Source organism: Nomascus leucogenys, chromosome X (genome assembly GCF_006542625.1).
Source record: "Nomascus leucogenys isolate Asia chromosome X, Asia_NLE_v1, whole genome shotgun sequence".
NCBI lineage: Eukaryota > Metazoa > Chordata > Mammalia > Primates > Hylobatidae > Nomascus > Nomascus leucogenys.
Window position 1 is genome coordinate 101,694,161 of NC_044406.1, and position 27,156 is coordinate 101,721,316.

General features: G+C 40.6%; 1 protein-coding gene across 2 annotated transcripts; it reads left to right on the top strand.

The window, feature by feature from the left end:
- Positions 1-6,651: 6,651 nt before the first annotated feature.
- LUZP4 (leucine zipper protein 4) lies at positions 6,652-24,436 on the top strand. Of its 2 annotated transcripts, XM_030807392.1 has the most exons (4): positions 6,652-6,768; positions 19,541-19,675; positions 20,849-20,967; positions 23,859-24,436. In XM_030807392.1, the coding sequence occupies exons 1-4, from the start codon at positions 6,678-6,680 to the stop codon at positions 24,426-24,428; spliced, it is 915 nt and encodes a 304-aa protein (XP_030663252.1). In that variant the 5' UTR covers positions 6,652-6,677; the 3' UTR covers positions 24,429-24,436. The 2 variants fall into 2 exon arrangements, with proteins under 2 accessions (XP_030663252.1, XP_012354272.2); XM_012498818.2 differs by lacking the exons at positions 6,652-6,768; positions 20,849-20,967 and having other exon boundaries at positions 19,649-19,675; positions 23,859-24,428.
- Positions 24,437-27,156: the final 2,720 nt, after the last annotated feature.

Below are 27,156 nucleotides of genomic sequence, written 5' to 3' on the forward strand. Positions count from 1 at the left end.
TTATTGTGGCATTGAGGTTGGCTATAGTATTCGTTATCTGTAAACAATAACCTTTCATAAAATTGCTTTTTAAAATCTGGATAAAATTACCCCAAATCAATGTCAACTGCTAGGGCTGCAGTGATAATCATGAAATTAGGAATGTATTCTTTATATTTAAGTAACAACAACATTAGGTAGGTATTTAAAGCCATGCATTAAAGATTTTTTTTTTTTAGTTATATAACCAGAAGCTTAAAAATCTGAGGCAGAAAAGCAAGAAACAAAATTTAATATATATACATATATATATCCTTTTTTTTACTATGTATGGGTTTTTAACCTTTATTTTTTATTGATATATAATAGTTGTAAATATTTTGGAGTTACATGTGATATTTTGATACCTATATACAATGTATAATGATAAAATCAAGGTAACTGGGATATCCATCACCTCAAACATTTATCTTATCTTTGTGTTGGGAACATTACAAATCTTCTCTTCCAGTTATTTTGACATATACAATAAATTATTGTTAACTATAATTTCCTACTGTACTGTTAAATGCTAGATTCAAATTGTTTAACATAGAAAGTGTGGCTAGAAGGAAATAAATGAAATGTTTAAAATGATCTTTGAATATTTGATTTTATTTATTTCCTTTTTTTTTTTTTTGAACTGAAGTCTCACTCTGTCACCTAGGCTGGAGTGCAGTGGTGCAATCTTGGCTCACTGCAACCTCTGCCTCCCGGGTTCAAGCGATTCTCCTGCCTCAGCCCCCCAGGTAGCTGAGATTACAGGCATGCACCACCACACCCTGCTAATTTTTGTATTTTTAGTAGAGATGGTGTTTCACCATGTTGGCCAGGCTGGCCTCGAACTCCTGACCTCAGGTGATCTGCCCGCCTTGGCCTCCCAAAATACTGGGATTACAGGCGTGAGCCACCGTGCCCAGCTTATTTATTTACTTTTTTATGTTTTCCAGACTGCCTACAAAAATATGAGTGAAACTGATCGTTTAAAAGTATAATTTAAAAATTGGGTTTTTTTTTTGGAAAAGGAAGAAATAGAGGTTTGCCCTAAATATCGTTGGAACATATATCTATTTAGGGATCAACTGATTACCCACCGGAGAATAAATTAAGCTTATCTTAAAAAAGCACACAACCTAGCAATAGAAATTATTTTATTCCTAAAAAGTGTTGGCCGAAAACAATATAACCGAGCTCTCTCTCTAAAGAACTCAACCTTGGCCAGGTGTGGTGGCCCACGCCTGTAATCCCAACACTTTGGGACGCTTACGCGATTGGATTGTTTGAGGTCAAGAGTTTGAGAGCAGCCTGGACAACATGGTGAAAACCCGTCTCTACAAATAATTAAAAAATTAGCAAAATGTGGTGGCACACACCTGTGGGCCTGGTTTTGCAAAGGAAATCTACCTAAGAATTGATAGCTAAGGCCAGACACGGCAGCTCATGCCTGTAAATCCCGGCACTTTGGGAGGCCAAGGAAGGCAGGACACTTGAGCCGAGGATTTCGAGACCAGCCTGGGCAACACAGGGAGATCCCTATCTCTACAAAAAAAATCAGAAAATTAGCAGGTTCAGTTTTTTACTGAAATATCATAGTGCTTAATTTCCATCCTAGGTACTTAAAATCTTTTATGTTGCTATTGCCTCTCTAGTGCAATGATTAACTGTGTGTTCCTTGATTACTATGTTCATTCGTATTTTTAAAACCTGAGAAACTGAGAATGGTCTTAAGTCATGTGATTTAAATAACTAGCAAGAGAAGTCTCTGTGTGTCTGTTTTTTTGCAATATCAGATTAAAAGGAAGCTCAGTAACCACTGAACCAAACTCATTGAAGTAGGCAGTAATCTAGCTTCTGCTTTAATATTCACAGTGTCAAGTATGTCAATTCAATGCAGCTTCTCCCGTTGTAGTTTTGTCTCATTGTTTTAGTTTTCATTATTAGAAAGTTTGTCTCTATACAGTGCAGAAATCTGTTTTCCTGAAATTTGGGTCAACTTGGGGTAATGCTGCCCTCTCCTGCCAGACAGAATAATAAATTCACTCCCTCTTCCATAAAATTATTTGAAGACAGTTATTATGGTCCCCTGAGATTTCTGTTCTACGGGCAAAATTTCTTCAACCATGCTTCAGATGACATGATTTAAATCTCCTCACAAACCTGGTCGATTTTCTTTGGTTTCACTGTAGTTTGTCTGGTAACAACTGGTGCCCAAAACTGAAGCAAAAAGCAATGAGTTATCTCCTTTATATTTCTCTTGATGCCAGTAGAAACAGATTTCTTAGTTGAATGTGACAAATCCTAGCTGCTTTAAGCATAGAAGAAATTTATTGAAAGCCTGTTATGTTACATAGCTCAAGGAATAGCCATGATGTCTAAAGAACCAAGCTCAGGAAAAAGTGCAGGAACCAAGAAAGGTGAGAAATTTATAGTATTAGCTAAAATCACACATCAAAACGAATCTGAAGAGGCCACCACTGCCAGACACTAGATACTGTGATTTGCAACACTGCCATTGCTGCCTCAAGAAACTGGCTTTTGCTGTTGCCACTGCTGTTGCCAGAATTCCACACTGTCCCTGCTGTTTTGTTTTGTTTTGTTTTGTTTTGTTTTGTTTTGTTTTGTTTTGTTTGAGACGGGATCTTGCTCTGTCTCTCAGATTGGAGTTGCAGTGGCGAGATAATGGGTCACTGCAGCCTCTGCCTCCCTGGCTCAAGCGAGCCCCCCATCTCAGCCTCCCGAGTAGATGCGACCACAGGTACGCACCACTACACCCGGCTAATTTTTTTAATTTTTTGTAGAGACGGGGTCTCACATTGTTGTCACTTTGTTGGCTGACCTCGAACTCCAGGGCTCAAGGGATCCTCCCGCCTCAACCTCTCAAAGTGCTGAGATTACAGGCATGAGCACCACGCCAAGACTGATGTTTTAAAAGGCTCAGTTTGGTTTCTGCGTGGTTTTGCAAGTCTGTCCCTAGATGCTAGATTTGTGCTCACTCTTCGAATTTGAGAGAACCTATTTGAATGAAGGCAGAGAAGTTCAACTAAGAGAAGTGAAAGTTATGCAAGATCAAATTAATCAAATAACAAGCAATTTCAAGCAAAGCATGATGTCTTTCAAAGTTATCTCCTGGTCCCATCTCTACTATGGCTCAATTCTGAAACCTAGGGAGAAAGGGAATTCATTGATTATTTCCTTACTTCCTTTTCTTTATTTTTATTTATTTAATTTATTAATTTGAAACAGAGTCTGGCTCTGTCGCCCAGGCTGGAGTGTGGTGGCACAATCTCAGCTCACTGCAATCTCTGCCTCCTGTGTTCAAGCAATTCTCCTGCCTCAGCTTCCCAAGCAGCTGGGATTACAGGCACGCACCACCATGCACGGCTAACTTTTGTATTTTTAGTACAGTTGGGGTTTCACCATGTTGGCCAGGCTGGTCTGGAATTCCTGACCTCAAGTGATCTGCCTGTCTTGGCCTCCCAAAGTGCTGGGATTACAGGTGTTAGCCACTGGGCCGGCCTCCCTTTTCTTTATTTCTAATGTGTCTCTCTTTGCTAGCTCCTTTCTCATGACCTATAAGCATGTTTAATTTAATCTCTTCCATTAAAAAAAAACTACCCTCATGTCCTTTGCAGGGACATGGATGAAGCCGGAAACCATCATTCTGAGCAAACTATCGCAAGGACAGAAAACCACACACTGCATGTTCTCACTCACAGGTGGGAATTGAACAATGAGAACACATGGACACAGGAAGGGGAACATCACACACCGGGGCCTGTTGTGGGGCTGGGGGAGGGGGGAGGGATAGCATTAGGAGATATACCTAATGTAAATGACGAGTTAATGGGTGCAGCACACCAACATGGCACATGGATACATATGTAACAAACCTGCACGTTGTGCACATGTACCCGAAAACTTAAAGTATAATTTAAAAAAAAAAGCCACCCTATACTACCTTGTGTAAAGGTAGTAGTTACAAGCATGATTTTTAGAGCTGAACTGCATGGGTTTGAAGTAATTCCAACATTTACTAGCTCTGTGTCCTTGGGCAATTTTTTAAATGTCTTTGTGCCTTCTTTTCCTTGCTGGTAAAAGGAGATAATATTATTTCTCATGGGGTTATTGTGAAGATTAAATTATTGAATATTTGTAAAGCTCTCAGAACTATGCCTGGCAGATAGTAAATGCTATATGTGTTTGTTAAATAAAAATTAGTTGTTTATCAGTTTATAGCCTGCTAGAACTCTGCTGAAGGTAAAAACCGGATCTCATAATTACTAAATTTAATGAATTAATCAGTTCTTAGCTCATCTGACTTTCTATCAACCCTTGACAAGATGGACCCGTCGGTTCCTCCTGGAGTTCTCCCTTAATAAATGAATACCTCTTTCCTGGTTCTACCCATATCTCTCTGATATTTTCTACTCAATGTTCTTTTTAATTTTCTTGGGGTTCTATCTTTGATCCTCTTTCATTCTCACTTCATACCTGACAGAAAAATAAATCTGATGGAAAAAAAGTCCCAAACCATTAGCATAATATAAAAGTCACTCCATGATCTAATATCTGTTGATCTCTTTAGACTCATCTCTCAGTATCCACCCCATGGAATTAACAGAACTTTCCACAGTGTGTTAGTAGTGCTGCTTCCTCTGCCAAGAAATACCATTCCCACCCCTACAATTATTCCCTAATTTTTCAGGATTTAAGTAATTTTTTCTTGATTCCTTAGGTGAATTTTCTCCTTTGAATCTCAAATACATTTTGTACATACCTGTATCCTCAGAACCTAACACAGCAGGAGCTGAGTATTTGTTGACAGACTAAATTACAGCACCTAAATTAATATTTTGCATGCATTTATTGTCTTCAGGCAATTGTATATGCATGGAGAAACAGATTTATTTATTAATCTTTAGGTCCCAGGTGCAAAGCATTTACTTAAATGCAATAAATAGTTAAATAATTTACATTTTTCAAAATCTCTTCAGGCATTTATTTATGTTGTGGCTTCTGCAATAGCTTGAACATATTTTTACCTTTGAAAATGTATTAATTTGATCTTTGTTTCTACTGAAGAGCCAGTGACAAGATTTCTCTAACATTTTAAAATAGCGTTTGATTGAGCAGTATTAGGTGATAACAGGAACAATTACATTTTTCTTAAGAAATGTCATGGACACATCTTTAAGGTCATTGAACACCATGTGGCAGGCTGGGCATGGTGGCTCATGCCTGTAATCCCAGCACTTTGGGAGGCCAAGGTGGGAGGATTGCTTTAGGCCAGGAGTTTGAGATCGGCTTGGCCAACATGGTGAGATCCCCATCTCTACAGCCCGGGAGGAGCCTGAGAGGTTAAGGCATGCCAACCTTGGCAACAGATTGAGGAAAGAAAGAAAGAAAAGAAAGAAAAAGAAAGGAAGGAAGGAAGGAAAAAAGGAAGAAGGAAGCAAGGAAGCAAGGGAGAGAATGGGAGGGGAGGGGAGGGGAGGGAATAGCTGGTGCGGCAAGGGAGGGAGGCTGAGGCGGGTGGAAAGAGAGAAGTTAGGAAGAAGGAAGGGAGGGAGGAAGGAAGGAAGGAGGGAGGGAAGGAAGGAAGGAAGGAAGGAAAAGAGAGAAGGAAGGAAGGAAGAAAAAGAAAGAAAGAAAGAAAGAAAAAGAAAGAAAGAAAGAAAGAAAGAAAGAAAGAAAGAAAGAAAGAAAGAAAGAAAGGAAGGAAGGAAGGAAAAGAAATTGTGGTGAGGGAGGGATGCCAAGGCGGATGGAAAAAAATAAGTTAGGAAGAAGGAAGAGAGGGAGGGAGGGAGGAAGGAAGGAAGGAAAGAAGGAAGGGAGGGACGGAGGGAGGGAGGGAAAGTGTGGGCGCAGTGGTATGAGGGGAGCCGAGACGGGTGAATCACTTGAGCCCAGGAGACCAGCCTGGCCAACATGGTGAAACCCCATCTCTACTAAAAACACAAAAATTAGCCAGGCGTGGTGGCGCGCTCCTGTAATCTCAGCTACTTGGTAGGCTGAGGTGGGAGAATCGCTTGAACCCAAGAGACGGAGGTTGCAGTGAACGGAGTTGGCGCCACTTCACTCCAGCCTGGGCGACAGAGAAATGCTCTGTCTCAAAAAAGCAAAAAACAAAAAACAGAAAACAAAAATGAAAAGAAAGACAGAAAAGAAAGCGTGTGGCATTGCAAACCTGTGAATCCTCCCTAGATGTTAAATTTGTGCTCGCTCTTGGAATTTGAGAGAAGCAGAGCACCAGCCCATTAAGTCAAGAATATAAGGTTTTATTCGCCATGAATGCCAACAGCAAAGAGGAGAAACGGGTCCTAGGAACTGTGAAAGGCAAGGGCCGGAACACCACATACACTGGAAACTTGTAGCCAACTAGAGAGTGCTCTGCGTGGAGAGAATATTTTTAGAAAGGGGTGTGGGGTGGGAGATGGGCGGGTCTTTCCTTTTTTTTTCTTCTAGTGAGCCAAGCTCCTGATAGGAGACTTGGTGAGGGGTATACGCCCAGCTCCACCCCTTGGGGGCTTAGCAACAGCGAAGGGAGAGGCTATGATTGGAGGATCAGGTTAGCTCACCACCCTGCTCCTCCTGCGCGGTAAGGGGGCGGTACACGCGCCCTACCTCGGAGTGTGTGGCGCCATGATACAGAGGAGATGGCTTCGTTTCAGAAGCCAACACTTTCTGAAAAAGTGCCGCCAAATCATCCCAGTCGGAAAAAGGTTAACTTCCTAGATATGTCTCTAGGTATGTAAATCTCGGATCCCAGTCCCCACTAGTTTGGGCTCGCTGATCTTGAGCGCAAGACCTCGGCATAGCGCTGACTGTAAGTGGCGTCGGGAGGAACACAACCCTTAGAGGAGAGGCTTCCCGCCCAGGGCATCTCCGCACCTGCCCCACCCTGACGAACCCTGGGACCACTTGGCCCCATCCCTCCTCTCCTTTTCTTCTCCTCACCTCCAGCCCTCTCCTTTCAGGTGGGGAACTGAGGGAGGCTGACAAGAAGCTCGTGGGGATTAAGGATTGCTGAAAGGGGCAGGCGGAGAAAATAGACCGCTATTTCCGTGTATTTTACTCTCCTAAGAATTGATACCTAACTACTGGCCTCCTTCAAACGCATGGAGCCAAGTGCTCTTCTCAGTCCAAGCGGATGTCATAAATCACTAGATTCCAGGGCCCGGAGGAGCAAGCCTTAGGCTATTTTACTAGGGATCCCAGCGTGGTAGTGCCAGGAGTTGTTGGTGGGTTGGTGTATCTGCTTTGTTGGCTGGTGGTTATTCGAAGGGGTGGTTGGTCCATTTATTTGCTTGCTGGCTGGTGGTTATTTGCTCTGGATCGCCTTTCTTTGCTGGCGCTCTCTAGTCTCTAACCTGAGACCTCTACATGGAGAGTGGAACCTTAGAAAAAAGAAATCCTTTTTCAAGGCCCTTAACCTCCTCCATTCGCACCAAACCCAGAAAAAGTGGATTTTACTTGGACCAGTTCCTCTGCTATTATGCATCTTAGAAATGGGGGAGGAGGGGAGGGAATAGACTTTCCAAGCCAGATGGGGAGTGAGCAGAGCTGAGTAGAGGATGGAAGCTGACTTTAGAAATGGAGAGGGGCATCAGAGCATGGAAGAAGGAAGCTGCAGAAATGGGGGAAGGAGGATAAAACAGAAAAGGGCTACTTTATTTAGTTAGAGGTGTGTGTGTGTGTGTGTGTGTGTGTGTGTGTGTGTGTGTGTGTGTGAAACAGGGGCTTGCTCTGTTTCTCAGGCAGGTGTGCAGTGGCATCATCTTGGCTCAGTGCAACCTCCGCCCCCTGGGGTCAAGCTGGGACTACAGGCACGCGCCACCACACCCGTCTAGGTTTTTTTTTTTTTTTTTTTAATTAGTAGAACGAGGTTTCACCATGTTGCCCAGACTGGTCTCCTGGTCTCAAGAGATCCACCCGACTCGGCCTCCCAAAGTCCTGGGATTACAGGCGTGAGCCACTGCCCCCGGCCTAGTTAGTTATTTTTGAGATAAGGTCAGGGACTGTTGTCTGGGCTGGAGTGTAGTGGCACGATCACGGCTCACTGTGGCCTCAAGCTCTCAGGCTCAATCAAGTGATCCTACCACCTCAGCCTCTCGAGTAGCTGGAACCACAGGTGCTCACCACCACGCCCACCTAATTTTTAAATTTTTGTAGAGATTGGGTCTCCTTATGTTGCCCAGGCTGGTCTCGAACTCCTGGCCTCAAGCAATCCTCCCGGCTCGGCCTCCCAAAATGATGGGATTGTGGGCCTGAGCCACTGCGCCTGGCCAAGGGCCACTTTAGAAATGAGAAGGGGAGAGACAGAGCAGTGGGAGCTGAGCTTCAATGTGGATGCGCAGGGTGGAGCAAGGAGAAGCAGGAACAAGGAGGGAGGACCTCAGAAATTGATGGAGCAGTGGAAAGAGGGTTCACCTTAGAGATGAGGGTAGGGGAGCAGAGCAGGGAGGGCTGAACTTTAAAAGGGGCAGGATAAGTGGAGGGAGAGTGTACCATAGAAATGAAGATGGCCGGCTGGGCTTGGTGGCTCATTCCCTATAATCCCAGCACTTTGGGAGGTTGAGGTGGGTGGCTCACTTAAGGCCAGGAGTTCGAGACCAGCCTGGCCAACATGGTGAAACCCCATCTCTACTAAAAATACAAAAATTAGCTGGGCATGGTGTTGCATGCCTGTAGTCCCAGCTATGCAGGAGGCTGAGGCAGGAGAATTGCTTGAACCTGGGAGGTGGAGGCTGCAGTGAGTTGAGATCACCGCACTGCACTCCAGCCTGGGTGCCAGAGTGAGACTTCATCTCAGAAAAAAAAATAATAATAATGAAATGAAGAGGGGCGCCATGGCTCATGCCTGTAATCCCAGGAGGCAGAGGTCAGGCTGGTCTTGAACTCCTGACCTCAAGTGATACGCCCACCTCAGCCTCCCACAGTGCTGCGATTACAGGCGTGAGCCACCTCACCTGGCCTAAACTTTCTTTATAGTGTCCTTTGAAGTCCCGAAGTTTCAGATTTTGATAAAATAAAATTTATCTGTTTTTTGTTGTTCATGCTTTGGTGTCATATCTAGAAAATCATGAAGATCATACCCTTGTTTCCTTCTGAGAGTTTTCTAGTTTTAACTCTTATATTTACATCTTTGATCCATTTTGAGTTAATTCTTGTATATGCGGTGAGTTAAGAGCCAACTTCATTCTATTGCATTTTGATGTCTAATTGTTCCAACACTACTTGTTAAAAAGACGAATTTCCCTCCATTGAAAGCTCTTCTTGGTGGAATTGCTTTCTTAATTTCGTTTTTGGATAATTCATTGCTGGTATATATAAATAGAATTAATTTTTGCATATAGATCTTGTATCCTGCAACCTTGCTGAGCGTGTTCATTAGTGCTAATCTCTGTGTGTGTGTGTGTGTGTGTGTGTATCTTTAGGAATTTCTGCATACAAGATCATGATATCTGAGAACAGAGATAGTTTTACTTTTTTCTAATCTGCTTGCCTTTTATTCTTTTTCTTGACTAATTGCTCTGGATAGAATTTCTAGCAAAATGTTAATTAGATGTGGTGAGACTGGACATCCTTGACTTGTTTCTGATCTTAGGGAGAAAAGCTTTCAGTTTTTCACCATTAATCATCATTTTACCCTTGGTTGAGTTTTTGTAGATGCCCTTATGAGGCTGAGGAATTTCCCTGCCTCCCGCTTTACTTCTGAGGGGGAATGGCCATGAAAAGTAACTAAGTATTTTTTGTTGTTGTTGTCTTTAAGATGTTTTTAGCAATCTATTTTAAGATTGGTATCAATTTCCTCTTCTGAGACATGGTCCCTGTTGATCCCATACTGCTACTTCCCCTTACCCCAACTTCATCACAAGTTCTGAAATATTTTGTGGCATTAAAATGACTTTAAAAATAATATTTGGTCACTGGCCAGGGCTGGGACTAGGATGAGGTAAATGAAGCACTTGCTTCCAGTATAAAGTTCATGGAGTCACAAAAAAAATTGTTAATAGGGATAATTAATATTTTAATGAAATACTTAAAAAATTAAATGGACAAACTACAGCCGTCTGTCTGGCCACCTGTTTTTATAAATAAAGTTTTCTTGACCTAAGAACCAGAGTGAAGCAAGTGAAGGAGGGCTATACAAGTACAGGGTCTGAGCTGATCCTATTTTTTTTTCTTTTTTGAAATGGGATCTCACTCTGTCACCCAGGCTGGAGTGCAGTGGCATTATCACAGCTCACTGCAGCCTCGACTTCCTGGGTTCAGGCAATCCTCCCACCTCAGTCTTCCAAGTAGCTGGGATACAGGCATGTGCCACCACGCCCAGCTAATTTTTTTGTATTTTTGTAGAGACGGGTTCTCACTATATTGCCTAGACTGGTCTCGACTTCTGGGCTCAAGCGATCCACCCACCTTGACCTCCTAAAGTGCTAGGATTACAGGTGTGAGCCACCACATCCGGCCTTTGATACTATCTTTTAAAAAACAAAAGTTTGATATTTTGTTCATCACGGATTGGTTTTGCATTGATTTTTATTTTTGAAAATACTGTGAGGCGGGCATGGTGGCTCACGCCTATAATCCCAGTTCTTTGGGAGGCTGAGGCAGGTAGATGACCTGAGGTCAGGAGTTCGAGACCAGCCTGGCCAACATGGTGAAATCCTGTCTCTACTAAAAATACAAAAATTAGCCGGGCGTGGAGGCGGGCACCTGTAGTCCCAGCTACTTGGGAGGCTGGGATAGGAGATTTGCTTGAACCCGGGAGGCCAAGGTTGCAGTGAGCCAAGACCGTGCCACTGCACTCCAGCCTGGGTGATGGAACTAGACTCCGTCTCAAAAAAAAAAAAAAAATTAAAAAAAGAAAATATTGTGTTAAGATATTTTAATCTTGATTACTGAGTTTTGGGAGACCTCCTTGAATTTTGTGCCTGAAGTGAATTCCTCACTTACCTCACTCTATGCCCTGCCTTGTCACTGGGACCTTGAAGGGAGAAAAACCCAGAACTGAAGGGAATTTACAGCACTGAGGTAAAACTTCATGCTTCCTGCACTTTTCTTTGTGTTGATTTCACTGACGTTTTTGCAACTGCTAACAGAAAAGACAAAACAAAACTGATAAATAGCTAAAGCAATGGGTTTATCTCAAAATTCAGAGAAATAAGGACCATAGTTGCAGAGTGGCTTGGTCCCAAAAATGTAGTAGTTGTGTGACCTTGTGCAAGTTGCTCCATCTCTTGGGGCCTGAGTTTCCTGATCTGAATAAAATCTACATCATAGAGTTGTTGAAGATTAAATGAGATAATACAGGTAATGTTCACAAAGTATGCTGCCTGACGTGGAAAAAGCTGAGTAAATATTTGCTGTATGTGCCCCGGAAAGTGGGCCTAAACCCTCACTTTTGGGTAGCCAGCAATTTGGCAAGCTGGAGAAGTTACCTCTCCTCTCAGGATTTTGTTATCAAACTTCAGAGATGCAGTAGACATGAAAGCGATTAAAAACCATCTAGGTGAAAGATGGGGTTTAAACAGCTCACGTCTGTCTCTGGGAGACTGAGAGAGATGGTGGTGTCATGTAACTTGAATAATAGTGAAGTAAACGGAATTAGGAGGCACTTATATTTTAGTAGATGATTACAGCTGGAAGGATACTGGAGAGTCTGCTTTGGGAAAGATTGGTTCAGTTATTTGAAAGGCTGAGGAAAGACGTTGAGTTGAATTTGGTAGGTTAGTTGGAGATTAAGTATGACTGTAAGATCTCATAGTCACCGAGTTGTAAAAAATCTTGAGGTCACTGTTTTATCCTTTTAAACGTTGGTTCTCTATATCCATATTTATACCTCTTTAGACAGATGAGAATCCCAGTTTTGATCCTATCAGGAGGAACAGCAAAACTTTCGACTAGTCATCACAGGCCCTTGCGGTTTATTTTGTTTTTATTTTTATTTAATTTTTTGAGACAGGGTCTCTGTCGCTGAGGCTGCAGTGCAGTGGCACAATCACAGCTTGCTGCAGCCTGGACCTCCCAGGCTCAAGCGATCCTCCCACCTTTGCCCCCAGAGTAGCTGGAACCCTAGGTGTGCACCACCACACCTGGCTCATTTTTTGTATTTTCTTTGGTAGAGACAGAGTTTCTCCATATTGCCTAGGCTGGTCTCGAACTCGTGGGCTTGAGTGATCTTCTCGCCTTGGCCTCCCAAAGTGCTGGGATTACAGCCGTGAGCCACGGTGCCAAGCTGAGGCCCTTGCAGTTTGAAGGCAAGAAAAATACACAATAAATAGTAAATACATGTTGCTTTCTATGATGTAATGAGAAAGCATAGTTTTTCCTGATAAATTTCCCCATGTTTTTCTCAGTGAAAATAATACTTTTTAACAATGCATATCTTTGTTTTTAGATAACTAAACACATGCTTTAGAAAAGCAGTAGTATGTTGGATGCAAGGTTATTACTTCCATTGTAATACATGCTAAAGTAGGAAAAGGCTCTACAGATTTATTTTTGTTTTCGTCCTCAGTAAACATACCCAAAAAGTATTAGAGTCTTTTTTTTGTTAAACAAATAAAAGGCAAAAATAAGACCAAAATTCGAACTGGTAACAGCAAGAACTTAATAGGAACTCTACTCCCCTGTTAATTACTTTTACCTAAAAGAAACTGATGCAAAAGTGTTGTAGTTAGAAAGAAAAGAACTCTTTCTGCCTGCTGGATATGTTGGTCCACGAATCCACAAATATGGATTATCCACTCTGTATTCTGTGCTAGGCACTTAGTACACTAATAAATAAACAGTGGTTTCTTCTCAAGTACCTCCTAATCTAGCTGGAGAGACAGCTAAGTAAATATGTGCAATTATACATTGTTTTAAGTATTCTGGAAGTATGTATAGTCAGAATTTTTCAGAAATTGAGAGGAACCTAAGTCACTTAACATTTTTTGAGGTTTCCAGTGTTTTAAATATTTAAAAAATGGCAAAACAAAAATTGTGGTGTATTTTACATGTTTATAAATATAAAATAGTGCTTTCGGCTGGGCGCAGTGGCTCACGCCTGTAATCCCAGCACTTTGGGAGGCCGAGGCGGGCAGATCACGAGGTCAGGAGATCAAGACCATCCTGGCTAACACGGTGAAACCCTGTCTCTACCAAAAATACAAAAAAATTAGCCGGGCGTGGTGGCGGGCGCCTGTAGTCCCAGCTACTCGGGAGGCTGAGGCAGGAGAATGGCGTGAACCCGGGAGGCGGAGCTTGCAGTGAGCTGAGATCATGCCACTGCACTCCAGCCTGGGCGACAGAGCGAGACTCCGTCTCAAAAAAAAAATAAAATAAAATAAAAAATAAAAGATAAAAAAATAAAATAGTGCTTTCAACCCACTGTAAAATAAAATGCAATATAAGTATACTTTTCACAAGAAAATTAATTACGCAATTTAAATAAAAATGTAATTATTCATATGGCACCTCAAGCAGTGTGATCAGCTTTAAACTGTGTGAGGAATACTGTCTTTCTTGAGTCCTGACAGTTTATTTCTGAGAGTAAGTATGTCAAGAATTCAAATTTGGCCGGGCGCGGTGGCTCACGCTTGTAATCCCAGCACTTTGGGAGGCCGAGGCGGGCGGATCACGAGGTCAGGAGATCGAGACCACGGTGAAACCCCGTCTCTACTAAAAATACAAAAAAAATTAGCCGGGCGTGGTGGCGGGCGCCTGTAGTCCCAGCTACTCGGAGAGGCTGAGGCAGGAGAATGGCGTGAACCTGGGAGGTGGAGCTTGCAGTGAGCCGAGATTGCGCCACTGCACTCCAGCCTGGGCGACAGAGCGAGACTCCGTCTCAAAAAAAAAAAAAGAATTCAAATTTAAGGCTCTTTGGTGAGGCCTGGATCAAATGTCTCTCCTTGAGAGATTGGCTAAGTGTTCTCTAGGTGGATTCAGTGGAGAATATCATTACAGAGAGCAGAATGAACAAAGCCCCATGTCTCTGTACTGATATATCCTGAGAACTAAGGAAAAGGACATGAGAATCTGGAAAAATACTGTAGTATTAAGGATGCTTTCTTCATAACCTCATGGCCTATGTTGGAAGGGCGTTTAGACAGCTTACCCAGGTTCATAAGCATTTGCTTTCTCTTCAATATGAAGAGGCTGAGCAGCAATTCGATTTCATCTCTAAGTCGTAGCTGATGAGATCTACCCAATTCCATTACAATCCAACAGATCAAATGGTGGTCTCTGGAATTACAAAGTCTAAGGATTAAAATTACGTATGATTTCACTTAAAAAAAAAAACCCTGCAACACATTCCAGGGTGTGGATAATTCAAAAACATTTTTAAAAATAAGTTTTATGCCGGGCGTGGTAATTCACACCTATAATCCCAGGAGATGTCAGCCATTTCAAAGAAAATCAGAATCAGATTTTTTTTCTTATTATTTTAATTGTTTATTATTTATTCGTAATTTTTGTGGGTATATATTAGGTGTATATATTTATGGGGTACATGAGATGTTTTGATACGGGCATGCGTGCAATTGCAATGTGAAATAAGCACATCATGGAGATTACCCATCCTCTTAAGCATTCATCCTTTGAGTTACAAACAATCCAATCACACTCTTTATTTTAAAACATATAGTTATTATTGACTATAGTCACTCTGTTGTGCTATCAAATAGTAGGTCTTATTCATTCTTTCTATTTATATTTTATTGTACTACCTATGTATTGAAAAGTTGTTGTAGTTATTTTTTATTGGTTCATCGTTTAGTCTTTCTACTTAGGATGAGAGTAGTTTATATACTACAGTTACAGTATTATAATATTCTGTGTTTTTCTGTGTTTTTCTGTGTACTTACTATTACCAGTGAATTTTATACCTTCAGATGATGACTTATTACTCATTAATGTCTTTTCTTTCTGGTTGAAGCACTCCCTTTAGCATTTTTTGTAGGACAGGTCTGGTGTTGATGAAAACCCTCAGCTTTTGTTTGTCTGTGAAACTTTTTATTTCTCCTTCATGTTTGAAGGATATTCTCACTGGATATGCTATTCTAGGGTAAAGTTTTTCCCTTCAGCACTTTAAATATATCAGCCCACTCTCTCCTGGCCTGTAAGGTTTCCACTGAAGGGGCTGCTGCCAGACATATTAGAGCTCTTGTTTGTTATTTGTTTCTTTTCTCTTGCTGCTTTTAGGATCCTTTCTTTATCCTTGACCTTTAAGAGTTTGATTATTAAATGCCTTGAGGTAGTCTTCTTTGGGTTAAATCTGCTTGGTGTTCTATAACCTTCTTGTACTTGGATATTGATATCTTTCTCTAGGTTTGAGAACTTTTTTTTTTTTTTGACAGAGTGTCGCTCTGTAGCCCAGGCTGGAGAGCAGTGGCGTAATCTCAGCTCACTGCAACCTCTGCCTCCCAGGTCCCCGTTAAGCAATTCTCCTGCCTCAGCCTCCCGAGTAACTGGGATTACAGGTACATGCCACCATGCTCAGCTAATTTTTGTATTTTTAGTAGAGATGGGGTTTCACCATGTTGGCCAGGCTGGTCTTGAACTCCTGACCTTGTGATCCGCTCGCCTCAGGAACTTCTCTTTTATTATCTCTTTGAATAAACTTGCTCTGTCACCAGGGCTGGAGTGCAGTGGCGCTCTTGGCTCACTGCAACTTCAGCCTCCCAGGTTCAAACGATTCTCCTGCCTCAGCCTCCCAAGTAGCTGGGATTACAGGTGCACACCGCCACACCCAGCTAATTTTTGTATTTTTAGTAGAGGTGGGGTTTAACCATGTTGGCCAGGCTGGTCTCAAACTCCTGACGTCAAGTGATCCACCTGCCTCGGCCTCCCAAAGTGCTGGGAATACAGGCGTGAGCCACCACTCCCAGCCCCTTTGAATAAACTTTCTACCCCTATCTCTTTCTCTACATCCTCTTTAAAGCCAATAACTCTCAGATTTGCCCTTTTGAGGCTGTTTTCTAGATCCTGTAGGTGTTTCATTGTTTTTTTTTTCTTTTGTCTCCTCTTGATTGTACATTTTCAAATAGCTTTTCTTCAAGCTCACTAATTCTTTCTTTTGCTAGATTCATTCTGCTGTTAAAGGACTCTGATGCATTCTTCAGCATGTCAATGGCATTTTTCCAGTTCCAGAATTTCTGCTTGACACTTTTAAATCATTTCTATCTCTTTGTTACATTTATCTGATAGAATTCTGAATTCCTTCTGTGTTTGCTTGAATTTATTTGAGTTTCCTCAGCACAGCTATTTGGAATTCTCTGTCGGAAAGGTCACATATCTCTGTTTTTCCAGGACTCGTCCTTAGTGCCTTATTTCGTTCATTTGGTGAGGTCATGTTTTCCTGGATGCTGTTGATACTAGTAGATGTTCTTCAGTGTCTGGGCATTGAAGGGTTAGGTATTTATTGTAGTCTTCACTGTCTGGGCTTCTTTGTACTCATCCTTTTTGGGAAGGCTTTCCAGATATTTGAAAGGACTGCAGTGTTGTGATCTAAGCAGTTTCTACTTTAGGGGACATCGCAAGCCCAGTAATACTGTGGTTCTTGCAAACTCATGGAGGTACCGCCTTGATGGTTTTGGACAGGATCTGGGAGAATTCTCTGGATCACCAGGCGGAGACTCTTGTTCTTTTCCCTTATTTTCTCCTAAACAAACAGAGTGTCTCTGTTCTGAGCCTCCCAGAGCTGGGGTGGAGTGACACAAGCAACCCTGTGGCCACCACCACTATGACTGCGCTGGGTCAGACCCGAAGCCAGCACAGCTCTGGGTTTCACTCAAGGTCTGCTGCAAATACTCCCGGCTACTGCCTAGCTTGCTCAAGGCCCTGAATCTCTACAATCAGCCAGTGGCAAAACCAGCCAGGCCTGTGTCCTTTCCTTCAGGGTGGCAAGGTCCCCCAAGCCCGAGGTGGGTCCAGAAGTGACATCTGGGACTCAGGACCTAGAGTCAAAAACCTTAAAAGTCTACTTGGTGTTCTATTGTATTATGGCTGAGCTGGCACTCATACCACAAGATACAGTCCTTCCCACTCTTCCCTTCCCTTTCCAAAGGCAGAGGAGCCTCACCCCATAGCCAGTCACCCTAGGCCAGGAAGAGTACTGTTGGACTATCATACATGTTCCCTTAAGGCTCAGGGGCTCTTAAGTCAGCTTGGGATGAATGCTGCCTGGTCTGAGACTCACCGTTCAGAGCAGTGAGCTCCCCTCCGGCCTAGGGCAGTTCCAGAAGTGTTATCCAAGGGTCAAGTCCTGGAATCAGGGATTCCAAGAGCCCACTTGGTGTTCTACCCTTCTGTGGCTGTGCTGGTACCTGAAGCCAGCAAGTCTCGGAGTCTCACCCAAGGCTCTCAACATAGTACCAGGGTATTGCTGCTAGTTATTCAGGGCCCAAGAGCTTTTCAGTTAACAGGTGATGAATTCTGCCAGGGCTGAGTCCCTTCCTTCAAGGCAGTCGGTTCCCTTCTGGCCTACGGTGTGTCTAGAAATGTGGTCCAGGAGCTAGAGCCTGAAACAGGAACCTCATAACTCTAACCAGTGCCCTATCCTGCTGTGGCTGAGCTGGTATCCAAGATGTAAGACAAAGTCCTCCCCACTCTTCCCTCTCCTCTCAAGTGGAAGGAAGGGGTCTCTCTTGGAGCTGTGAGCTGTTCAGCCTGGGGTTAGGGGAGGGGCGATGCCACCACTCCCTTGGCTGCCCCAGCTGGTGTCTCAGTATGTCGTGTGGCCCCCCGAGTCCACACTCTGTTGGCCCAGTTCAGCACTAAGGCTTGCCTAAGAGTTGCAGTCCTTATGGCCTAGACCAGGTGTTTCCAATCTTTTGGCTTCCCTGGACCACACTGAAAGAATCATTGTCTTGAGCCACACATAAAATACACTAACATTAACAATAGCTGATGAGCTAAAAAAAAAAAAAATTGCAGAAAAAATCTCATAATGTTTTAAGAAAGTTTACGAATTTGTGTTGGGCTGCATTCAAAACCGTCCTGGGCCGTGTACGGCCTGCAGGCCGCGAGTTAGAAAAGCTTGGCCTAGATTACCTTTCAGGTTTACTTGGAGATCCAGAGCACTGTAGCTCTTGATGGAGAGGTTTGTGGGAACTCATGCTCGGGCTGCCGGGATGGGTGATTCCTCTCTGACTGGGGCTGGTTTAAATCTTCCCTCCATGGACAGGTGTCAGGTGAGTTTGGTCCAGTTTTCCTTTCTGCTCTAACAGGACAGCACTAAATTCAATGCCTCATGATTGCTGTGTTCTTCCTTCCCCAGTGCCCAGAGATGCTCTTGGCACCACCATGTCATTGCGGCCGGGGGTGGGGGAGGGGTGGCATTGGCGATTCAGGACTGTTTTTTTCTGTCTCTTCAGTGCCTCTTTCAGTGATAAGAAGTTAAAACCAGTTACTATGAGTGCTCACGTGATTTTTGGTTTTTATGAAGGTGTTTTTTCTGTGTAGATAGTTGTTAAATTTGCGTCCTTGCTGGGGGGACGATCGGTGGAGGCTTGTATTCTGCCATCTTGCTCCCTATCCCAGAATCAGATATTTAGAGACCTGAGGCAGGACTAGTACTAAGCAAAATAATAAAGGCGTGGTTAATCTGTGTCACCCAACTGCCTCTTTTGTACCCTTTTCAGCTCTTCTTTTAGAATCTCCAGTTTTTTCCAAATACCTAGCTTGTCCTTCTTTTTTTCTTTTTCTCTTCTTCCTGAGTGTAGCTTCCAGAAGGTGTGGGGGGCTTGTGCTTATTTCTAAAGATGCCTTAACATGAGTAAAGTTTTATCCACTGATAGAGCATCCCACCTGTAGACTCTTCCATTCTAGATGTTAGGAGAGATATTTTAGAGCAAGTTGTACCTGTCTGCCATTCTTTAAATTATGCCATGTAAGTGCTTTCTGCCTGAGTATGTAAGTACATGCCTGACTACAGAGTCAAGTCTGATTGCTTCCTGCTACTACAATAATCTAGGTTCCTCACTTCTGTGGTGTCTTCTATGAACTTCCATCACCACTTTCTTACTTTTGGCACTTCCTTTTTCTTTGTTAGTTTTTGATAATATACATGTAACTAATTGTCTATCACTTACATTTAATCAGATAGACATTTAATGGTCTATCACTTTACATTTAATTGCTGATTTACATTTATTTAGTCAGCAAGTTAATGACTCTATTGCTCTATATTTCTGTGACACTGAAATAACATTTAGTAAAATCATTTATTTAGATTATATCCCCCCTGAGCTATTGCAGTGTGAAAGTATTTTGCTTTTGCCTGAATAAAGTAACCATATATCTAACAGGAGTTGTTCTTTCTTGTTCCAACAAACCTAAGATGTCAGTACTGTTTGACCTTTGTTACAGAGTTTAACAAATTTATTATTATTATTGTATTATCATTTTTAGGGCTAACCAGTTTTTAGGTATTCTGAAATATGATGAGATAGGATATAGATTATTCACTAGAGACATTTTTATTTGGCTTTTGCCATTTTATTCATTTTTTATGTATTTTCTAATACAGATGACATTATAATCTATAAAGAGTTAGGAGGGACAAATGCTGAAGAAGAAGAAAAGAATAAAAGACAGAACCATAGTAAAAAGGAATCGTCTTCAAGACAGCAATCAAATGCTCGTAGACATCGCCATCGGAGAGGTAAAGTATGCTGAAAACAGTCACACATGGTAAAAAGAGTCTGAAATATTTGTGAATAACTAGATAAGTAAAATCAGGAATCCACAATATTGTTCTAAAGTTGCATTATGTTGCTTATTTTATTTTTTCTGGGCATGGGCTCATACAGGTTTGGTAAGAATTTATGCCATGTCATACGAATAAAAATTTAATTTATAAGAATTACTTCCCTAATGGAGAGTGGGATAAGAAAAGTAACCATATGAGCTGAGAGATATTTTGTACTTGTTTACAAGCCTGGGTTGGTTGGTCCAGTTCCACTTTTAGGAGGCAATACAGGAGGGTTAAGAGCATAGTCAATAATCTGAACACTATGGCATCCATATTTTGAAAATACCAATGTTGTAAGACAAAAAGAGAAGGGTAGAACATGACAAATGTCCTCTATATACTTAACCTCATTGGTAAGTGCAGTGTGCATTTTTTAATATGAATGTGCTACAGATTGCCACAATACAGAAGTCTTTTCAATAATTAAAGGTCTTCATGATCTAGTCAACAGATTGGAACCATTTTGACACTGTGATTACTATAAGCCCCGACAGTTGCCTATGCAGCTTCATTTAAGTTCTTGTGTGAATCTTCAGTGGCTCAGCATGTTCCGAGAAGAGGAGCGATGGTAGTTATTACAGGGGCAGAGCAGCCAAAAAGGGGAACATGGCCCATTCTTATGTGCTTAACCAGTCATCATAAAATTGATCTTTGTGAGCCTTTTGGACATATTCTTTGATGGGTTTTTAAACTGTCTTTATACCCAAACAAAGCAGACAATTCAGACAAATATTCACATGATTAATACAAAGCGGACAGTTTCTCTCCATCTCTCCTTTTTCTACTGGGGTATTCTTTCATTTAATTTCAGATAGTATGTCCCAACTTTGGTGGCATATGAAGCCAAAATTGAGGTATTATATACTGAGAAGACTACCCTATTAAGGTATGCAAATTGAAATAGTATGGCAAAGACTGTTCTAGAATTCAGTGAGACTCCCAGATGATACCAGAGTAATGAAATATCAAAAGTTTTGCAAAACCCAGTGCATAGCCTTAAAAAAAATGAGATCAGAGATAATACTTCTGAAAGATACGTTGAATTTACTACTTGAAAATACAGAAAATATTTATTTTTCAAAGGCCACTCAAGATGCAGAAGCAACTCTGACAAAGGAAATCATGATAAAAAACCATCCCAAGAACCTTCTGGATCCAAGTCTGGACAACACCCTTTAAATGGGAAGCCTTTAATTGAGCAGGTAGATAAGTACCAAGAATTAACCAATATTAAAAATCCTACATTTAATATATTTCCTAATATTAATATATTTTTCCTAATAATATATTTCCTAATATTAATATATTTTTCCTAATAATATATTTCCTAATATTAATTAATATTTCCTATAATATTAATGATTAAAACAATCCCTGCTTTAAATTCTATTGAAAGCAGGGATTGTTTCTTGGTATTCCTCCATGGTGCCCTTGAACATATTTTAAAATCAATGTTTATTAGTTGATTTTTCCCCTGTAACTATTTTAATAAACATTTGATTTTTGCTATTTTCAGTCATTACTAAAACTTTCGAATTTATAAAACGCCAAAATAGATTATTAGTTATTGTCATTAATCTTATATAATCATTTTTATTTGTCCTCATACAGAGGGTTTGAGCTTAAGTTATAATATAAAAAGAGTTTTAGTATCTTTGCGAATGAACTGTAAAAGCCAGAAGCCAGATGATATCAGATATGAAATATACTCTGGAAGCAACAGGTGGCACAGACTATCCCTGTACAAATCCATTTCCTCTAAACACGTATAGGTGAGCCATTCAGTAGACAGGAATTTGAGAGGTGCTCAGATCCAGAATCATTAGCTAACACTGGTGTTAATGTTTCATCCTAGCTTATAAACTGGTTCTTCTTAAGGTGTTAAGTGGTCATTTATCAAAAATGGCAGTTCTGGGAGCTTAAATCATTTTTGCCAAATCATGCAAATGCGAATGTTTATTTATTTGCTTGTTCATTTATTTGTTTTGGAGAAAAACATGTTGCATTTTCAAATATTTAAAGGATTACTTTAAGTTGTTCAAATTATGATTCAGTGCCTACTCTGTGCAGGCACTATGATACCAGAACAGCCTGCTTCAAATAGTCTGTATGGTGGTGGAAAAGAAAGCTAAGAAAGAAATGTAATGCCAGGCAGTATGCAGTATGTGCATAATAGGGCATAAGTTATATATTGTGGGGATGTAGAAATTCATTCTGATTGGGATTCTTGAGAAACTTTGATGGAAGAGATGGCATATGATCTGTGCCTTATAGGATGGGGAGATTTTTTTATAAAGTTTGGGAAGAAAAACATGAGCTTCCTTCTGATACAGTACAAGATGCATAAATAAACTGAGAATAAATTTTTAACAATATTTTCAAATTGAAAGCATCCTTGTCCTTTTATTTATTTTTTGAGACAGGGTCTCATTCCGTTGCCCAGGCTGGAATGTGGTGGTGTGAACATGGCTCACTGCCTCTTTGACCTCCCGGGCTCAAGCAATCCTCCCACTTCAGCCTCCCAAGTAGCTGAGACTATAGGCACGTGCCACCATGCCCTGCAAATTTTATTTTTCTTTTCTGTAGAGATGAAGTCTCACTATGTTGCCCAGGCTGGGAAAGTATCCTTCTATTATTCATACTTTTGAAACTTTTTAGACTATCATAGCCAAACTCACTAGAAAAAAAAATACCCTGCAATAAAGAAATGTATTAAAATTTAAGCATAATTATTTCACCAATAAATTGAATAATTACAGTTTTCAATAATACTTTACAATTCTATTAAGCTAGTTTCATACTTAACAAGATTTAGTCTTACTATCAGTGGAACACAGTTGTATTTGTTCACCCCATGTATTTATTCAACACAACCTTTTGATAGAAGGCTTCTCTTGTTTGTAAGGAAAGAAAACTAATGTGCATTTTGTTTTCCAAAGGTAGGAAATACATAGCACACAAGTTGATGAAAACATTTCTTATATAAACATTCATAAAAGGGACTGCAAGCTCCTTTGGAAAGGTACTTGGATACATACGGGTCTTTAGAAGATGGAACTCAGTCCTATCTTTCCTACTGACCCACTGTGCTCCCAACACCAATCACTTAGAAAAGAGAAAAGGTACATGTGCATTTCACCCGATCTCCTTATTTAGGTTTTTCAGTACAAAAGCTGGAGAGTGGCTATAGCTTTATGTTTTAGCAAAACAACTAATTTTTTACATTTTTATTTTAAAAAAAGTTTTCTGTGCATAATATCTTTTGTGCTGGTACCTCCCCTGCTGTTTAGCAGTTGCTTCCAGCTTCTGGTAGTGTTAAACTAGAAAGTCATAATGCCAAATTTAGGGGATGTTGTGTTTGTCAGGCAGCATATACTAGTAGAAAGCTTGATTTCTCAGCATGGTCTATATGACTTTATCCACTTACATTTATGTAGCGTCATAGAGATTTGTCAAAGGTTTCATTATTTCCATTTGGCTGATTCACTCCACTGTCTTTTTGGCTTAAAAACTGAAAAGGTAGAAAGGCTGGGTTGTTGCCAGGCTAATTTACTTGAATAGTATTAAGCCAACCTTCTGCTTTTTTTACAGCTTCCTTTCCCCTTCCTTACTTCGTCTTTCTCTCTAGAATTAAGTATTAATTTATAATGAAAAGATAGTTTCTTTTTAATGATCATTGAGTAGGCGAAGAGTAAACAATATGATTTTGAACACTTTCCTTTTGATCCTAAGGACTTACACTACAAAATATTCTATCAAAGTCACAGAATCTGTTGTTTCTTTAGTAAAACATAGATCAAGAAATTGGTAGGTAGAACATGACCTTAGAGTACAGTCAAACTCATAAAACAACTAATTTTCCATATTTTTATTTTATTGAAGTTTTAGTTGCATAGCATTTTTGTGCCAATGACATGATACAATGGAGCTATTCTGTAAGTTAGTTCTAAAAACTGGTTGATAAATAAAAGTAAGCACAGTGGAATTCTAAAAGAAATAGTTGCCCATAAAAATGGTCTTGAGAATATATCATTATGACTTAAATCATGAAGTATACGTTTCATTTGTTTTGCATAATTGGGATCCTTTTCAGGAGAAGTGCAGTGACAATTATGAGGCCCAAGCGGAGAAGAATCACGGCCAATCAGAGGGGAACCAGCATCAATCAGAAGGAAATACGGACAAATCAGAAGAATCTCAGGGCCAACCAAAAGAAAATCATCATTCTGAGCGATCCCGAAACCACTTAGAGAGATCTCTTTGTCAGTCAGACAGATCTCAAGGGCAACTAAAGAGACATCATGCCCAATCTGAGAGATCTCATGGCCAATCCAAGAGATCTCATGGTCAATCTGAGAGATCTCATGGCCAATCAAAGAGATCTCGTGGTCACTCAGAGAGATCTCATGGTCACTCAGAGAGATCTCATAGCCAGGAAGATCTTGCGGTCACTCAGAGTGATCTCATAGCCACTCAGAGAGATCTCATAGCCACTCAGAAAGATCTCATAGCCACTCAGAAAGATCTCATAGCCACTCAGAGAGATCTCATAGTCACTCAGAGAGATCTCATGGCCACTGAGAGAGATCTCATGATCAATCAGGGAGATCTCATGGCCAATCAGAAAGACATCAGAGATACTCAACAGGTAAAAATACAATGACTTCTTAATCATCAGAACAATGTGTTGCATTCTGTGGAAATAGAAAAGCATATATCTATATTCTAATGGCTAAATATGTATTTGTTTAAACAGATGTATGTTAGGACAAAGATATAACTATTAGAATGGAGGTAATACATACATGGTATCAACATTCGTTCAATTTGATGTCCTCTAAGCTATCATCCAGTTACCCAAGATGTCCCATTAAGTTGTTCCCGGTAGGTCTGCTTTCCCTGGAAGAGCCCTATGTATTCAGCCTTTCCTATTGGGCCTTCCCCACAATTAGAATATTTTGACTTAGTGTCCTATCCCCCTTGGACATTCCAACCTGGTAGGTAAGCTAATCTAACAACTAACTGCCAAATTGATAATATATAATCTATGATAATGAATACCTCTGTTTTCCACTTGTGTCTCCTTCCTAAGCCGTCCTCAGAGAGTCCTTAGCAGACAAATGGCAGATGTATCTTTGGGCAGCTGAACTTTTCTGCTTTCCTCAAATCAGACCATAGGAGAGGATATACTTTATGCATAGATGTAATGCTAACCTTCTGAATATGTTTTGAATACACTTATATATTCACTGTTGCCTTATAAAACTGTTAGGGTAGGTCTGTCTACCCTAGCAAAAGAAACAGAGAAATTTAAATGTACTGGGAGTTATGTTTTTAAAAACACAAGATACGTTAATTGCAATTTGTTTGGTTATTCAATAAAAGTTTTAGTTTTAATTTCTCAGTGATTACCTTGTTTGTATTGACTGTAAATGTCTAGTCAAATATTTTAGGTTCATATTAACTGCTGCACAGAATTACTTACTTCAGCTAAAAAAAATTATTTCCGGCTGGGCGTGGTGGCTCATGCCTATAATCCCAGCACTTTGGGAGGCCGAGGCAGGCGGATCACTTGAGGTCAGGAGTTTGAGACCAGCCTAGCCAACATGGTCAAACTCCATCTCTACTAAAAATACAAAAGTTAGCCAGGCGTGGTGGCAAGCGCCTGTAATCCCAGCTACTCAGGAGGCTGAGGCAGGAGAATTGCTTGAACCCGGGAGGCAGAGGTTGCAGTGAGCTGAGATCTTGCCACTGCACTCTAGCCTGGGTGACAGAGCAAGACCGTCTCCGAAAAAAAAAAAAAAGTATTTCCAAGATGTGTGTATGAGTTACTGTGTATGTAGACGATGTCTGATGCAGGCATCATTTTAATGCAAAAGGCCCCACCCTACTTATATTAGCAGTATACACATAATTTGCTATAAAAATGAAAATATTTAATACTAATGACAAGCAATCCATATTTCTGCATTTATTAGGAATTTGTACACATTTTACTTAATTTTACCTATCAATTTTTGTTTGTCAAGTGGTATAATACTTCCATTAAGGTACTAAAAATTCTATTTAAATTATTGTCCATTGGCATATTCCTATCGTTTTGCAAATACATTTTAAAATATAATGAACAAGTCCACTCAGTTTTTTTTCCTTTATGTTCCATTATAATTTTTTCATATTCTCAGCACAAATAGGTACCACCTGAATGGTTAAGGTTAAATTAATCATATGTAGAGCTATTACTAAAGAATACAGGCCCGGCGCGGTGGCTCACGCTTGTAATCCCAGCACTTTGGGAGGCCGAGGTGGGCGGATCACGAGGTCAGGAGATCGAGACCACGGTGAAACCCCGTCTCTACTAAAAATACAAAAAATTAGCCGGGCGTGGTGGCGGGCACCTGTAGTCCCAGCTACTCGGAGAGGCTGAGGCAGGAGAATGGCGTGAACCTGGGAGGTGGAGCTTGCAGTGAGCCGAGATTGCGCCACTGCACTCCAGCCTGGGCGACAGAGCAAGACTCTGTCTCAAAAAAAAAAAAAAAAAAAGAATACATAAATTACAGAAAATTAGCATGTATTAATTGATATTTTGGAGATTAATTATTCTACTCCATAACTTTCTACTCTAATATGTATTAGAATAACAATAAATTGACCAGATGGGTTTAATAGCACCCTTCAGAACTAAAATTTGCTTCTATACCAAGTATAAAATAAAGATTTCAGTAATTTCATGATCCCACTCAAAATCTTCCCCTCAGGCCAGGTTCACCAGAAGGTAAAGACATGCCAGAGAGGCTACATTTCTGCTTTAAACAAACAAGTTAAATCTAGAAGGCCATTGTGTCCTTAATAAATAGCTGGGCAAACACTTCAAATAAAATACGATAGCATATTCAGAATATTATTTATTTATGAAGTTTGGAATAACTTACTTTCATTTTTGAAAAACTAATATGCCTCCCAATAAAAACTCTATAAACAAGATGTATGCAAACAAGGTGTAAATTTGAATTTTTAACTCCCTTAAAATACCTGATAATTGCAGGTTTTTGTCTTCTTTCCTGATATGGTAATAATATTCATAGTCAAATGCCTTCCTTGGCTGGATTGATAGGTAAATAGAGAGGGATAGCAGAACAAAAACTGTCTTTTGTACCCCCATTAGGTGTGGCAAAATGAAATGTGTGGCAAAATATGCATATCTTTACATTAGTTGGGCTGTCCACCTGGTTAAAGCTTTTTAAACATAGATAATAGCTTCTGAGGAAATTATGTATTTAATTTGTAGTGCTTGCTATTTGAACTCCAATTATAGAGTGACAACTAATATCTCATCATTTAGCATCTCTTTGAATTTTAATACTAGGCAGCATTCGAAGTAATTCTTAAAA